Consider the following 14,912-nt stretch of genomic DNA (forward strand, 5'->3'; position numbering starts at 1 on the left):
ATGTGAGTCCTGGGAGAGGGGCAGAATCAGTCCAGGGCTTCCTGATCCCACTCAATGCCTGTTAGAAACCCTTGCTGGAAAGTCGTGCATTGGGGAAGGGTGTTGGGAAAGCTGCAATGCACCCCATAGTTGAATAGCCTGCCAAAACCTGTGAGGGGGACCATATCCCAGATGGAAAGAAAGAGAATTGGAAGGAAAGAAATGAGGAATGGTTGGGGTGGGTGGTTTTGCAGGTGGATGTCTGACATGTAATTTGACAGCTTCAATGTCACTCACCAGTCATCGGTCTCAGCCTCAAAATCAATGAGCTGAGCATCACTACTATAGCCTGACTTGCTGAGCTCACACATCATCTCCTCGTCCAAGTGCACCTTCTGCAGAACCTTGGTGAAGAGGTGATTGATAGTCCTTCATACATTACTCTGGATGATTTGGATGTGCTCAGAACACAAAAGTTGGCATGGCAAGCTAATATCATTTGGAAACCAAATTACATTGGAAGAGAAACAGTGGAAAAGAAAACACTCCATTTATCCCAAGTTACCTCCATGCCAAGAATTCTACAGATTTATTGCTGCTGTCATAAGACCAGAGAATAAGCAAAGAATGATTGCGAAAGCATTCTATTTAATTCTAAAGAAGTTGACTGTCAAATTCTGGGGCTTTGAAATTTTAGCTTGATCACAGATTCATATGTATGTAAGAGGAGTCAAGTGCAGAATTTTTAAACTGTCAACGTTAAATGAAGCAGGTAGATTTTTAGCAGCTGTTGTTCAAGTTGTCGACAACAAGGCTAAGAACTTTACAGTGCTGAGTATGTGAGTGTAATACATACCAAAAATCAATAACTCAAGCTACACAAATCTGACTCAAATGGATTAAAAGTGGTATGAGGAAAAAAAATGTCTACAAATCCAAAAGAAGGAAAACAGAAATATTTCATTGAAATGAATATAATTAATATAGAAACAAACCAAAAGGGTGATCAGAAAAGCAAGAGACACTTAGAGAAAAAACGAGGGATCTTAAATATCAATGTGAAAGGAGAGCTAAAGCAAATAAATTACAAGTTATTGCAAATATTTATTCCAGCATATTGAGAGAAAAGGTATGAGATTTGCAAGATATTTGATGCAGAAAGCAGTGGTGTCCTTCAAAATTTGACAACAACAGACTTTTAGTTTCACGTCTGTTTGATACAAAATAAAGGAATTGCTTATCATAGTTTTTAACTGAACAGTGAAATGAAGTCAATTTGAATGGTACATTACAAACTGTAACATTCTTATTTGCAAGATAGTAATCCTTGATGAATGTTTGATTGCAATTATTCCAATTGTGAACTCATATGCAGGCTAAGTTATAGAGTCATAGAGATATACAGCACAGAAAAACATCATTTGGGCCATTGCATCCATGCCAGTCAAAAACAACCACCAAACTATTTGAATCCTATTTTATAGCAATTGGCCCATAGCCATGTATGTCTGTACATCATGTGCACATCTAAATTTTTCTTAAAGGTATGAGGGTTTCTGCCTCTACCATCCTTGCAGGCAGTGAGCTCCAAATTCCAAATACCCTCTGGATAAAAATGCTTTTCTCACATCTCCTCTAAACTTCTGCCCTTGCCTTAAATGTATACCCCCTGGTCATTGATCTCTCCATCAAGGGGAAAAATTTATTCCTGTCAACCCTATCTATGCCCCTCATAATTTTATACATCTCAATCATGACCTCTCTCAATTGCCTCTGCTCTAAGGAAACCAACCTTGGCCTGTCCAATTTCTCTTCATAATTGAAACTCTCCAGCCCAGGCAATATCCTGGGTGGCACGGTGGCTTAGTGGTTAGCACTGCTGCCTCAAAGGACCAGAGACCCAGGTTTGATTCCACTCTCAGGCTGTGTGGAGTTTGCACATTGTCCTCGTGCCTGCGTGGGTTTCCTCCTAGCCCAAAGATGTGCAGGTTAGGTGAAGTGACAATGCTAAATTGCCTGTAATGTCTAGGGGAGTGTAAGTTACGTGGGTTAGACATGGGAAATGCCAGGAAACAGGGTAGAGGAATGGGTCTGGATGGGATGCTGTTCGGAGGGACAGTGTGGACTTGTTGGATTGAATGGCCTGTTTCCACACTGTGAGGATTCCATGATAAGTCTCCTCTGCACTCTTTCCAGTGTGATCACATTCAACCTGTTGTATGGATTCCAGAACTGCACATAATACGTTGGCTGTGGCCTAACCAATATTTTATATAATTCCAATATAGCCTCTCTATTCTCAACCTCTTGCCTTGAATAATAAGGCAAGTATACAATATACCTCCTTATCCTCTTTGTCCAGACACCTTAAGAGACCATGCATACCATGTTCCTTATGATCCTCAGTGCTTCAGAGGGTCCTGCCATTCATTATGTAATCCCTTGTCTTGTTTATTCTATAGGTCTAAAAATTCTAAAGAACAAGTGTGGACATGAATCTTTTTTGTTCATAACTCCAAAAGTGAATACAACCACAGTTATTCACAGACAAATCTCCAAATATGGCACTCGGTTCCCATTGAAACAGATTTATTAAGAGATGCATGTCAATGTCCATTATAAAAAACACACAAATTTCTTTGACTGGGTCTGTGGCAAAGGATAAGAGAAATAAGAAGAGGGTAAAACCTATTTGACCTCATCCTCATCAGTCTAGTTGACACAGATGTATCTGTTCATGATTGTGCTGGCAATAGTGACCACAATGTCCTAGTGGAGTCAAAATCCTATCTTCACATGAAGGATACCCTCCATTATGTTGTGTGATGCTATCACCATGCCATTTGGGAGAGATTTTGAAGAGATCTAGCCATTCAAAATTGGGTACCCACAAGGCAGTGTGGGCCTTGAGCAACAGTAGAACTGTTTTCAAAAATCTGTAACCTCACAGCTTAGCATATCCATCACTTTACCATTATCTTTGAAGCAGAGGATTCAAACAGAAGTACAGAGAGCACATCTTGGACTGCAGTGTTTCAAGAAGGCAGTTCACAACATTCTAAAGGGGAACTGGGGATGGGCAATACATGCTGCTGAGTCCACATCCCTAAATGAATAAAATATTTGTAACTGTACCTGGTAAACCGAAAAATAATGTGTCAACATGGTGAAACTATAACACAGAAGTACTTACATGTCAAATAGCAGAAGCAGCATGTATTAGTCAGAGCTAAGCAAACCCACAACCAGTGGACCAAAAATAAGCATCACTATCCTGCCACACCCAGTTTGAATAGCAATAGACAATTAAATAATTACCTGGAGAAGTCACCATAAATATGCCAATACTAAACAATGGGGAAGCCCAGCACATCAGTGGAAAAGACAGGGCTGAAACGTTTGCATCCATCCAGAAATGTGAGAGAATTATCCATTTTTGCCTCCTTCTGAGGTCCTCAGAAGCAAAGATGACAGTCTTCACCCAATTTGATTCACTTCATGTGATATTTCATGTGACTGAAGGCTCTGTATATTGAAAATGCTACTGGCTTTGACAACATTCTGGAAGTTGCACTGAAGACTGACCTCCAGAACCAGACACTTCCCCGGATCCAAATTATTCCAGTACATACATCCAGGAATGTGGAAAATTACCTTGCCACGTTCTGTCCACAAAGAACAGAACAAATCCAACCCGGCCAATTACCACTGTCAGTCATCAATAGTGTTATCAGTTGGCATTTTCTCAGTAATAACCTGCACACTGATGTTTGTTGTTTGCCAGGTCCATTAATCTCTTGACATTACAGTTTTGACCCAAACAAGGGTGACAACAACCACCCTTGACACTTAAGGCAGCAGTTGACTGTATGTGGCAATCTTAGCAAAGTCAGATTCAATAGGATTCAAAAAAAAATTCTGCTGATTGGAGTCAAACCTAGCACTGTGGCAGATGTTTGTGTTTTTTGAAAGTCAAACGTTTGTCACAAGATATCTCTGAAGAAGTTCCTTAGGGTAATGTTGTAGTTTCAACTGTTTTTAGCTGTATCATCAATGACTTTCCCTCCAACATAAAGTCAGAAGTGGAGATGTTTGCTGATGAGTGCAAAATATTCAGTTCCATTCTCTTCTTGTCAGATATTGAAATGAGACAGTAGGAACTGCCGATGCTGGAGAATCTGAGACAACAAGGCGTAGAGCTGGATGAACACAGCAGGCCAAGCAGCATCAGAGGAGCAGGAAAGCTGACGTTTCGGGTCTTCTGAAGAAGGATTCAGACCCGAAATGTCAGATTTCCTGCTCCTCTGATGCTGCTTGGCTTGCTGTGTTCATCCAGCTCTACACATTGTTGCCTCAGATATTGAAATGACCCGTGTCCATTTGCAAGACCCGAGCAACACTCAGGCTTGGGCAACTAATATTCATATCACACAAGTGCCAGGTGATGACCATCTCAAGCAACAGCAAATCTATTGCCCCTCGGTACTTACTGGCATTACCATCACTAAATTCCATTATCAACATGCTGTGGTTAAAATTAACCAAAAATTTAAAAAGACCAGTGATATAAATATAGTAGCTGAAGGAGCAGGTTAGAGACAAAGAATTCACACTTGTTTCCCAGTACCTGGCCATCATTTAAAAGATACAAGTCAGAAGTGCGATGGAATATTCTTCACTTGCCTGGATGGGTACAGCTCTAACATGCAAATATCTCAACACAAAGCCATCCAGAATCTTTAACATTCACTCCCTTCAGCATCAAGAACAGCAGCAAGAACCATCTACGATATGCACAGTGGTAAAGATTAGGGAAGCGCAGTGGTAAAGGTTAAGGTCTAATTAGTGGCACATCCCTTGAGCAAACAAATAAAAGCCCAACCAATTGACACAGCAAACAGAATATTGAGCTATCTGGTTGACCATATGCAAGGGAAGGATCATAACCTATGGTATGCTGGTCAAACAACATCTTGAATTGTCAGTACCTCAAATCTCATCCATTTACTATCATTATGATTTCTATACTTTTGCCTTTCCATTACTCAATTCCTTTCCAACCAAGCACCCACTTTCATCACCCCTCTTTTATTTTGTGCTATCAATAACCAGCACAGCCTGTTTATCCTTCTTATCCCTTGTCCCATTGTGGCAGTCATGGCTCCATTTTGAGTTATACCAACTGTATCTTGCATGAACAAACAGGCCCGCTTAACCAGGGATCTTCTCCTTCACTCTCACACGTGTTTCTTTCTCCCTCAAAGATCTCAGTTAGGGAATGTAACTATTTTCATTCCTCAAAATGGGGTCACAGTAGGAACAACATGATTTTCATGTTACATGGAACAATGCTTTGGAATAGGTAAGCTATTGGTGTTTAATCTCTGGAACTTGGATTGAATTGAAAGTTTGTGCTGCTGGCAAAGTTACTCTGAGAAGCTTAAAAAAAACTAATGCAGTGCAGATGAGATAACAAGGTGTACAACTGGATGAACACAGCAGGCCAAGCAGCATCATATGAGCAGGAAAGCTGACATTTCAGGCCTAGACCCTTCAGAAATGGGGGAGGGGGAGGAGGTTCTGAAATAAATAGGGAGAGAGGGGCAGGCGGATAGAAGATAGATAGAGAGGATAGGTGGAGAGGAGACATACCGGTCAAAGAGGCGGGGATGGAGCCAGTAGAGTGTAGGTGGGGAGGTAGGGAGGAGATAGGTCAGTCCAGGGAGGACGGACAGGCCAAGGGGGTGGGATGAGGTTAGTAGTTAGGAGATGGGGGTGGGGCTTAAGGTGGGAGGCGGGGATAGGTGGAAGGACAGTTTAGGGAGGCAGGGATGAGCAGGGCTGGTTTTGCGGTAGGGGGAGGGGAGATGTTGAAGCTTGTGAAGACCTTTGCAGAACACCTACACTCGGTTCGCACTAAACAACTGCACCTCCCAGTCGCGAACCATTTCAACTCCTCCTCCCATCCTGCAGACTTGTCCATACTGGGCCTCCTGCAGTGCCACAACGATGCTACCTGAAGGTTGCAGGAACAGCAACTTATATTCCGCTTGGGAACCCTGCAGCCCAATGGTATCAATGTGAACTTCACAAGCTTCAAAATCTCCCCTCCCCCTACCGCATCCCAAAACTGCCTCCCTAACCTGTCCTTCCACCTATCCTCTCCTCCCACCTCAAGTCCCACCCCCATTTCCTACCTACTAACCTCATCCTGCCCCCTTGACCTGTCTGTCCTCCCCAGACTGACCTATCGCGTCCCTACCTCCCCGCCTACACTCACCTTTACTGGCTCCATCCCTGTCTCTTTGATCAGTCTGTCTCCTCTCCACCTATCTTCTCCTCTATCTATCTTCCATCTGCCTCCCCCCTCCCGCTCCCCCATTTCTGAAGAAGGGTCTCGGCCTGAAACGTCAGCTTTCGTGCTCCTATGATGCTGCTTGGCAGGCTGTGTGCATCCAGCTCTACACCTTGTTATCTCAGATTCTCCAGCATCTGCAGTTCCCACTATCTCTGAAGCAGTGCAGATGAGGTTGGGACTGAGGAATCTGTTGGATCGGAAAGTTTCACAAAGGACGTTTAGTACTGAAATAGAAGAGTTTAATTTTCTCAGAACTGTTATCCATTCCATCGATAGAAAGGTGAAAAAATATACTTCTGTTACACATTTGTACGTATATAATTTTTATTTGAAAAAATATACTTTATTCATAGAATGTACAAAATAATAAAACATTTATACACCTACCCAGTCAAGCAAACCGCTCTGGGTTACCCAGGGGGTACGTACACCAACTAAAGGAAAAAAACAAAACAAAGAAAAATAAACAAAAACAAAGAAAGAAAAAAATACCCCGGCAGTTGTCTCCCTGCACAGTCCCTGTTGGCCCCCTGACCAGTTGGGGAAGGCGCCAGCTGGGCCCAGTTACCAGATAGAGCCCTTTTTTCTATTCTGGACGAGGGGTTTCATACGGTGGTCTTTCCCCACCGCGCCTTGGCGGCAGCTGCCCCAAGCTTTAGCGCGTCCCTCAGCACGTAGTCCTGGACCTTGAAGTGCGCCAGTCTGCAACACTCGGTTGGGGTCAGTTCTTTCAGCTGGAAGACCAGCAAGTTGCGGTCAGACCAATGAGCGTCTTTCACCGCATTGATGGTCCTCCAGGCGCAGTTGATGTTGGTCTCGGTGTGCGTCCTGGGAAACAGCCCGTGGAGCACGGAGTCCCGTGTCACAGAGCTGCTCGGGACAAACCTCGACAAAAACCACTGTGACCTCCTCCAGACCTGTTGCGCATAGGCACACTCCAGAAGGAAGTAATCGACAGTCTTGACCCACCCCGCAGCCGCCTCCAGGGCAGTGTGTGGTGGCGCAGAGATTCCCAGCATGCATAAAGGATCTCACTGGCACAGCCCTCTCACCGACAGCCAAGCAATGTCCTTGTGCTTGTTTGAAAGTTCTGGCGATGATGCATTCTGCCAAACGACTTTGGCAGTCTGCATGGGGAACCACACGACGGGATCCACCCTCTCCTTTTCCCGAAGGGTTTCGAGGATTCTACGGGCTGACCACTGCCTGACGGCCTTGGGGTCAAAGGTGTTTCCTTTCAAAAATTTCTCCACGAAGGACAGGTGGTACGGGACGGTCCAACTACTCGGAGCGTTCCACGGCAACGAGACCAGGCCCATCCTTCGCAACACCGGGGACAGGTAGAACCTCAGTAAGTAGTAACACTTGGTGTTTGCGTACTGAGGATCTAAGCACAGCTTGATGCGGCCGCACACAAAGGTAGCCATCAGGGCGAGGGTGGCGTTTTGTACGTCCTATCCCCCGTTCCCCAGGTCTTTGTACATGGTGTCCCTGCGGACCTGGTCCATCCTTGACCCCCAAATGAAGTGGAAGATGGCCTGGGTGATTGCAGCGGCGCAGGTCCGGGGAATAGGCCAGGCCTGTGCCACATACAACAGTACCGAAAGCCCCTCGCACCTGACAACCAGGTTTTTACCCGCGATGGAGAGGGACTGGAGTGTCCACCTGCCCAGCTTCTGCTTCAGTTTGGTGATACGCTCCTCCCAAGTCTTAGTGCATGCCCCAGCTCCACCAAACTAAACACCCAGCACCTTCAGGTAGTCTGTCCTGACGGTGAAGGGGATGAAGGAGCGGTCGTCCCAGTTCCCGAAGAACATGGCCACGCTCTTATCCCATTGACTTTGGCACCTGAGGCCAGTTCAAACTGGCCGCAGATGTCCACCAGCCTACTCACCGGCCGGCGATCGGTGCAGAAGACGGCGACGTCGTCCATGTACAGGCAGGTCTTGACCTGCAGGCCTCCGCTGCCTGGGATAGTCACGCCCTTCAGGCTCACGTCCTTCCTGATGGATGCGGCGAAGGGCTCCATACAGCACATGAACAAGGCAGGAGAGAGCGGGCAGTCCTGCCTGACTCCAGATCTGATGGGAAAACTGTTCGATTCCCACCTGTTGATCGAGACTGCGCTAACGATGTTGGTGTAGAACAGCCAGATCCAATTGTGGATGCCCTCCCTGAACCCCAATTTGGAGAGGACGTCCCTCATGTAAGCATGTCCACCCTCCTGTCCTGCACGTAGGCGATCATATCCCTGATGAGCGCGAGGCTCTCAGCGATCTTCCTGCCCGGCACAGCACAGGTTTGGTCAGGGTGAATCACCGACCCCAGGACAGACCTGACCCGGTTGGCTATGACCTTGTCCAGGATTTTGTAGTCCGCGTTCAATAATGAAATGGGACGCCAATTCTTAATTTCTTCCCTCTCCCCCTTCCTCTTGTAAATGAGGGTGATGATGCCCTTCCTCAGGGACTTGCACATTTCCCCTGCCCGAAGCGCACTATCGTACACCTCCAGCAGGTACACATTTGTAAGTATATGCCCATATCAAATGGAATAGTATTATTCATTGACTCCGCTTATGTTCTTGCGTTTTCTGATACGTGTGAAATGTCTGCACGGTTCCAGTAGAGTAGCGAGGCCTGGGGGATAAACCAAGCAGAAAATAAAAGTGAATAATAACTGCCACCCCCCTGCGAGTGTTAGAATCAGACGTACTATCTTGGATCTTGCAGGTGTGGTTAACAGGGAAGGTTTGAGATCCTGGTTATCCCTCCACTCCGTGCATCGTTTGTGAGGAAACAATGGGCGGACGGGCTCGGGCGATCTCCGATTCTCTGTCTGCTCTGTGCCGCAGTGGGTTCCAGATCACGGGAGCTACTGAGTCACCCATGCTGTCTTCCACAGCTGTGATGATCTGAATCGGGGTTTCCCAGTGAACCGAACTGTCTTGCCAAACGGCTGCTGCTGAATCAAACAGTCTGCTACCATCAGCTAATCTCAAACGATATCTCAGTCTGGGAGCTCTTTGGCTCATTTTGGCGCTCAAATGGTCTGTCTGTAGGTCGGTGGATTTTGAAAAACTCCTTTCCATCCTCGCTTTTTTTTCTCTCGCTCCCTCTTTATCTACACTGTCTGCCTTTCACATTCTTCCTTCCGCCGGTACACCTCCAAGTATAATCCCTCTCCCTTCTACCCTTTCCTGGTCCCAGCGATAATCTAATTTGGCCCCGCAGCCCCAGGGCCTCCCCTCATCCCTCGCACAATGAGCGAACATCAGCCACTCCCGCAGCAGGACGAGCAGCCGATTAGGGAGCCGAAGGAGGGCGGAGGTGGCTCGGCCAGCAACAGCACTATAATGCCAATCGGGGGCGCTATCGGGGGAGGATCGCTGCCAATCACTCCAAAAAGACACCAAGAAGAAGAGTTAGACGCCGGCGAGAAGGAGAGGCTGATTTCGGTGAAAGCCGAGGACGAGAAAGGCTGTAGTCCGGGGACGCGGGACAGCCAGCTCCCCGAACACGAAAGCTACCCAATTGTGAGAGTCTCTTGCTCCAATGATGCCGAGTCTGTGTGCAGCAGCAACAGCAGCTTTCGCAATGGGGGCATCACTCCCACCTGCAGAATCTGCTTCCAAGGCTCAGAACAGGTAAGAATATCAGAGGGCAAATAAGAATTACTGTCCAAAAGATGTGTGCTTGCACCATGATAGTTTCTTTTATTTCTTGAAAGAAATATGAATAACTTTCAACTTTTACAATTGACATTTTTTCGATTTGCTAAATTGCTACGAGGCTGGGTGCCAAATACACTGTACATGGGCATATGACTGGAGAGAGATAATGGGAACTGCAGATGCTGGAGAATCCTGGAGACGGCTTGTTTACTGAAGAAGGGTCTAGGACCGAAACGTCAGCTTTCCTTCTCCTATGATGCTGCTTGGCCTGCCTTGTTCACCCAGCTCTACACCTTGGTCTCGTGATAGATTGTGCCTTCAGTTCAGCACAGTGGTCAGCGCCACGGTGTTCTTCTCTCAGTTCATCCATGCTCTTTGCGGGCAAAGAGCTGACGGATCATCCACTTAATACTTCCACTTCTCTTAATGAAACGATGGAAATAGTTGGTACATTAAACAAGTTTATCATTTCCGTCAGGGAACAGACACTTATTTATGGACACTAACAACATTTTCAAAATACCATTTCATATTTTGTGTGTGACTAAAATATTCCGCTGATGTTAGATTTGTTGAGAAAGTACATTGTTCCAACAATGGATTGCAATAATTGGAAACCAGTGGAAAAAGCAGATCCCTAAGTCATGTCAGCCTCGGGATTTTATAATTTAAATCTTAACTAATGAAATACTTCCAGTTCAGAATTCAATTTTAAGTCGTTAAAGTCAAAAGGGAACTTTACCACTGACATGGTGCATTTGCGAGTAAATGATTTTTAATTAATTCACTTGCACTTTGGTTGTCAGTGGTATGAGTCTTTTACTCTAAAATAAACTCAATTAATCATTTTCTATCAATGTAACATCCTCTAATTTATATAATTAAAATCACCACAGTCCAGCTATACCACTTTCTCACACAACTAACTGGTGGTGAATTTAATGTGAGGGTCACCACAGGTGAGGTCTGAGGTTGGAAAGGTGGAACCTTCACAATAACCTCCAACTGATGCAAGAATTGCACCCACGCTGTTGGATCAGTGTGCATTGCAAATCACCCATAGCCAACTGAGCTAACTGATATGTGTTCGTGAGGAAGGTGTTAAAATCAATCAGCAAAGAGGTTATACTTGTGCACTTAGAAAAATCTCAAGGTAATCAGGATGAACCAGCATGGCTTTGTGAATGGGATGTCATATTTAACCAATTTGTTGGAGCTCTTTGAAAGAGTAACATCTACTCTGGATAAATGTAAGGCTGTAGTATTATAATTGGATTTCCAAAGGCATTTGATGAGGTGGAATATTAAAGGCTATTGTGGAAAATAAAAACTCATTGTGTGGGATGGTAAGACATCAGCATGGATAGAAGATTTCCTAGCCAACAGTAAACAGAGAATTTTGGCTGATTGTCAAGATGTGGCTAGTAAAGTTTTACTTACAATTTTTACAATCTACATCAGTGATTTGGATGAGGGAAGCAAAGGCATGACAGTTAAATTTGCAGGTGCCATAAAGATAGGTATGAAAATCTATTCTAAATATGACAAAAGGAGTTTGCAGATGTATGTAGATATGTTGAGTGAAGCGGCGTTGTCTGGCAGATGGAGTATAATGTGAGAAAATTTGAAGTTATTTACTTTGGCTAGAAGAATAAAAGTACATTAGTTAAACAGAGAATTACTGTGGTATTCTGAGGTACAATAGATTCACATGTTCGCATGCAAGAAGAATGTTATGCTTCAGTTATACAGGGCACTGATGAGACCATGTCTCAAATGCGGTTGCAGTTTTTGTTTCCTTATTTAAGAAGGATGTAAATGTGCTGGAGGTAGTTCAGAAGAGCTTGATACCTGGAATGAGTCAGTTATCTGATGAGGAAAGTTTCACAGATTTAGAAGCACACTAAACACTAAACGAAAGCACACAAAACACTAACACACAAACAGACCAGTCAGATCACAAAACAAATCTTTTTGAATGACAGGGCAGGTTTGAGGATTCAAATAGGCCACTTCTATTTTGTATGTTTATATAATAGTGGAAACAACACTTCCAGATGAATTTCTGAAATATTAGATACAACAGCCAGAATCTTTAGCCAGAAATGTCTAGAGGATGATCCATCCTGGCATCCTCCAGAGGTCCCCAGCATAGGAGTATGACCACCTGGAAATTTACTTCTAAGTTGCACATCATCTTGGCTTGGTGATATATCATTGTTCCTTCCTTGCTGCTGAGTCAAAATCTTGCAAGAGCCTCCCTAATTGCATGGTGGGTCTACCTGGAGCAAATGCTCTGCATTTCAAGAATCAGCGCAGTACCATTCTCAAGGGCACATTATCAAGACCAAGTTAATTGAAAATAAATCAGTTTATCATAAGTAGGTAAGCTTTCAGACGGAACATAGAACATTACAGCACAGTACAGGCCCTTCGGCCCTCTATGTTGTGCCGACCTGTCATACCAATCTCAAGCCCATCTAACCTACACTATTCCATGTACATCCATGTGCTTGTCCAATGACGACTTAAATGTACCTAAAGTTGGCGAATCTACTACCGTTGCAGGCAAAGCTTTCCATTCCCTTACTACTCTCTGAGTAAAGAAACTACCTCTGACATCTGTCCTATATCTTTCACCCCTCAATTTCAAGCTATGCTCCCTTGTGCTCGCCGTCGCCATCCTAGGAAAAAGGCTCTCCCTATCCCCCCTATCTAACCCTCTGATTATTTTATATGTTTCAATTAAGTCACCTCTCAACTTTCTTCTCTCTAATGAAAACAGCCTCAAGTCCCTCAACCTTTCCTTGTAAGACCTTCCCTCCATACCAGGCAACATCCTAGTAAATCTCCTCTGCACCCTTTCCAAAGCTTCCACGTCCTTCTTATAATGTGGTGACCACAACTGTACACAATACTCCAAGTGCGGCCGCACCAGAGTTTTGTACAGCTTCACCATAGCCTCTTGGTTCCGGAACTCGATCCCTCTATTAATAAAAGCTAAAACACTGTATGCCTTCTTAACAGCCCTGTCAACGTGGTTGGCAACTTTCAAGGATCTGTGTACATGGACACCGAGATCTCTCTGCTCATCTATACTACTAAGAATCTTACCATTAGCCCTGTACTTTGCCTTCCGGTTACTCCTATAAAAGTGCATCACCTCACGCTTGTCTGCATTAAACTCCATTTGCCACCTCTCAGCCCAGATCTGCAGATTATCTATGTCTCTCTGCAACCTACAGCATCCTTCATCACTATCCACAACTCCACCGACCTTAGTGTTGTCTGCAAATTTACTAACCCATCCTTCTACGCCCTTATCCAGGTCATTTATAAAAATGACAAACAGCAGTGGACCCAACATCGACCCTTGTGGTACACCACTAGTAACTGGTCTCCAGGATGAACATTTCCCATCAACTACCGCCGTCTGTCTTCTTTCAGCAAGCCAATTTCCGATCCAAATTGCTACATCTCCCACAATTCCACTCTTGCGCATTTTGTACAATAGCCTATTGTGGGGAACCTTATCAAACACCTTGCTGAAATCCGTATACACCACATCAACCGGTTTACTCTCATCTACCTGTTTGGTCACCTTCTCAAAGAACTCAATAAGTTTTGTGAGGCATGACCTTCCCTTCACAAAACCGTGCTGACTATCCCTAATTAATTTATTCTTTTCTAGATGATTATAAATCCTATCCCTTATAACCTTTTTCAACACTTTACCAACAACTGAGGTCAGGCTCACTGGTCTATAATTACCAGCGTTGTCTCTACTCCCCTTCTTGAACAGGGGAACCACATTTGCTATCCTCCAGTCATCTGGCACTCTTCCTGTAGACAATGACAAGTTAAAGATCAATGCCAAAGGCTCGGCAATCTCCTCCCTGGCTTCTCAGAGGATCCTAGGATAAATCCCATCCGGCCAAGGGGACTTATCTATCTTCACCTTCTGAAGGATTTCTAATACCTCTTCCGTGTGAACCTCAATACCACCTAGTCTAGTAGCCTGTATCTCAGTATTCTCCTCAACAACATTGTCGTTTTCTAGAGTGAATACTTTGAAAAATATTCATTTAGCGCTTCCCCTATCTTGTCTGATTCCACACACAACTTACCACTACTATCCTTGATTGGGCCTAATCTTCCTTTCGTCATTCTTTTATTCCTTAAATACCTATAGAAAGCCTTAGTGTTTACCCTGATCCTATCCGCCAACAACTTCTCATGTCTAGCAGGTTTCCTAGCCTCTGACCTACTCTTACAGCCACAGTACTTTTAGGCTGGTTCAATTCAATTTTTGGTCATTGGAAACCTGCAGAATATTTTTTGTGGGAGTTTCAGTGTTGGCAACACCATCGAATGTTAAGAGATGATGGTTACATCTTCTCTTGTTGGAGATGACCATTATCTAATATTTGTGTGGCGCAAATGTCATTTGCATCATTTGAGCCCAATTCTATATATTATTCAGGTCTTGCTGAAGATGGAGATAGACTGTTCAGAATCTGAGCATTCATGAATGCTGCTGAGCATTGTGCAATCATCAGCAAACATCTCTACTTCTGATCTTATGGTGGAGGGAAAATCATTCATGAAGCAATTGATGATGGTTAGGTCTACAACACTGCCATGAGGAACTTCTGCAGAGATGTCATGGGGCTGAGATGATTAACCTTCAACAACTACAATGATCTTTCTTTTTGCAGGGAGCATACAAACTGATTGAAAAAGCTTTCATTGATATGTGAAGAGAAAAATATTAAGAAGACAAATGTGGGTTCTTCACAGTTAGAACAGGGAGGTTATATTAGGAAACAAAGAGATGGCAGATACATTTAAATGTGTTTTAGTTCTGTCTTCACAATGGCAGTCACAAATCCGTCTGTGTGG

The 14,912-nt window shown here is 44.3% G+C and overlaps 1 protein-coding gene across 1 annotated transcript in view; it reads left to right on the forward strand.

Annotated features, from left to right (window-relative positions):
• Positions 1-9,015: 9,015 nt before the first annotated feature.
• The window catches only part of LOC125465759 (E3 ubiquitin-protein ligase MARCHF11-like), a 158,100-nt gene continuing 152,203 nt past the window's right edge, over positions 9,016-14,912 (forward strand). The window contains exon 1 of the mRNA XM_048559556.1: positions 9,016-9,983. Within this exon, the coding sequence (XP_048415513.1) occupies positions 9,600-9,983 (384 nt within the window). The 5' untranslated portion in view covers positions 9,016-9,599. The remainder of the gene's footprint in view (positions 9,984-14,912) is intronic.

This window comes from Stegostoma tigrinum, chromosome 2 (genome assembly GCF_030684315.1).
Source record: "Stegostoma tigrinum isolate sSteTig4 chromosome 2, sSteTig4.hap1, whole genome shotgun sequence".
Taxonomy (NCBI): domain Eukaryota; kingdom Metazoa; phylum Chordata; class Chondrichthyes; order Orectolobiformes; family Stegostomatidae; genus Stegostoma; species Stegostoma tigrinum.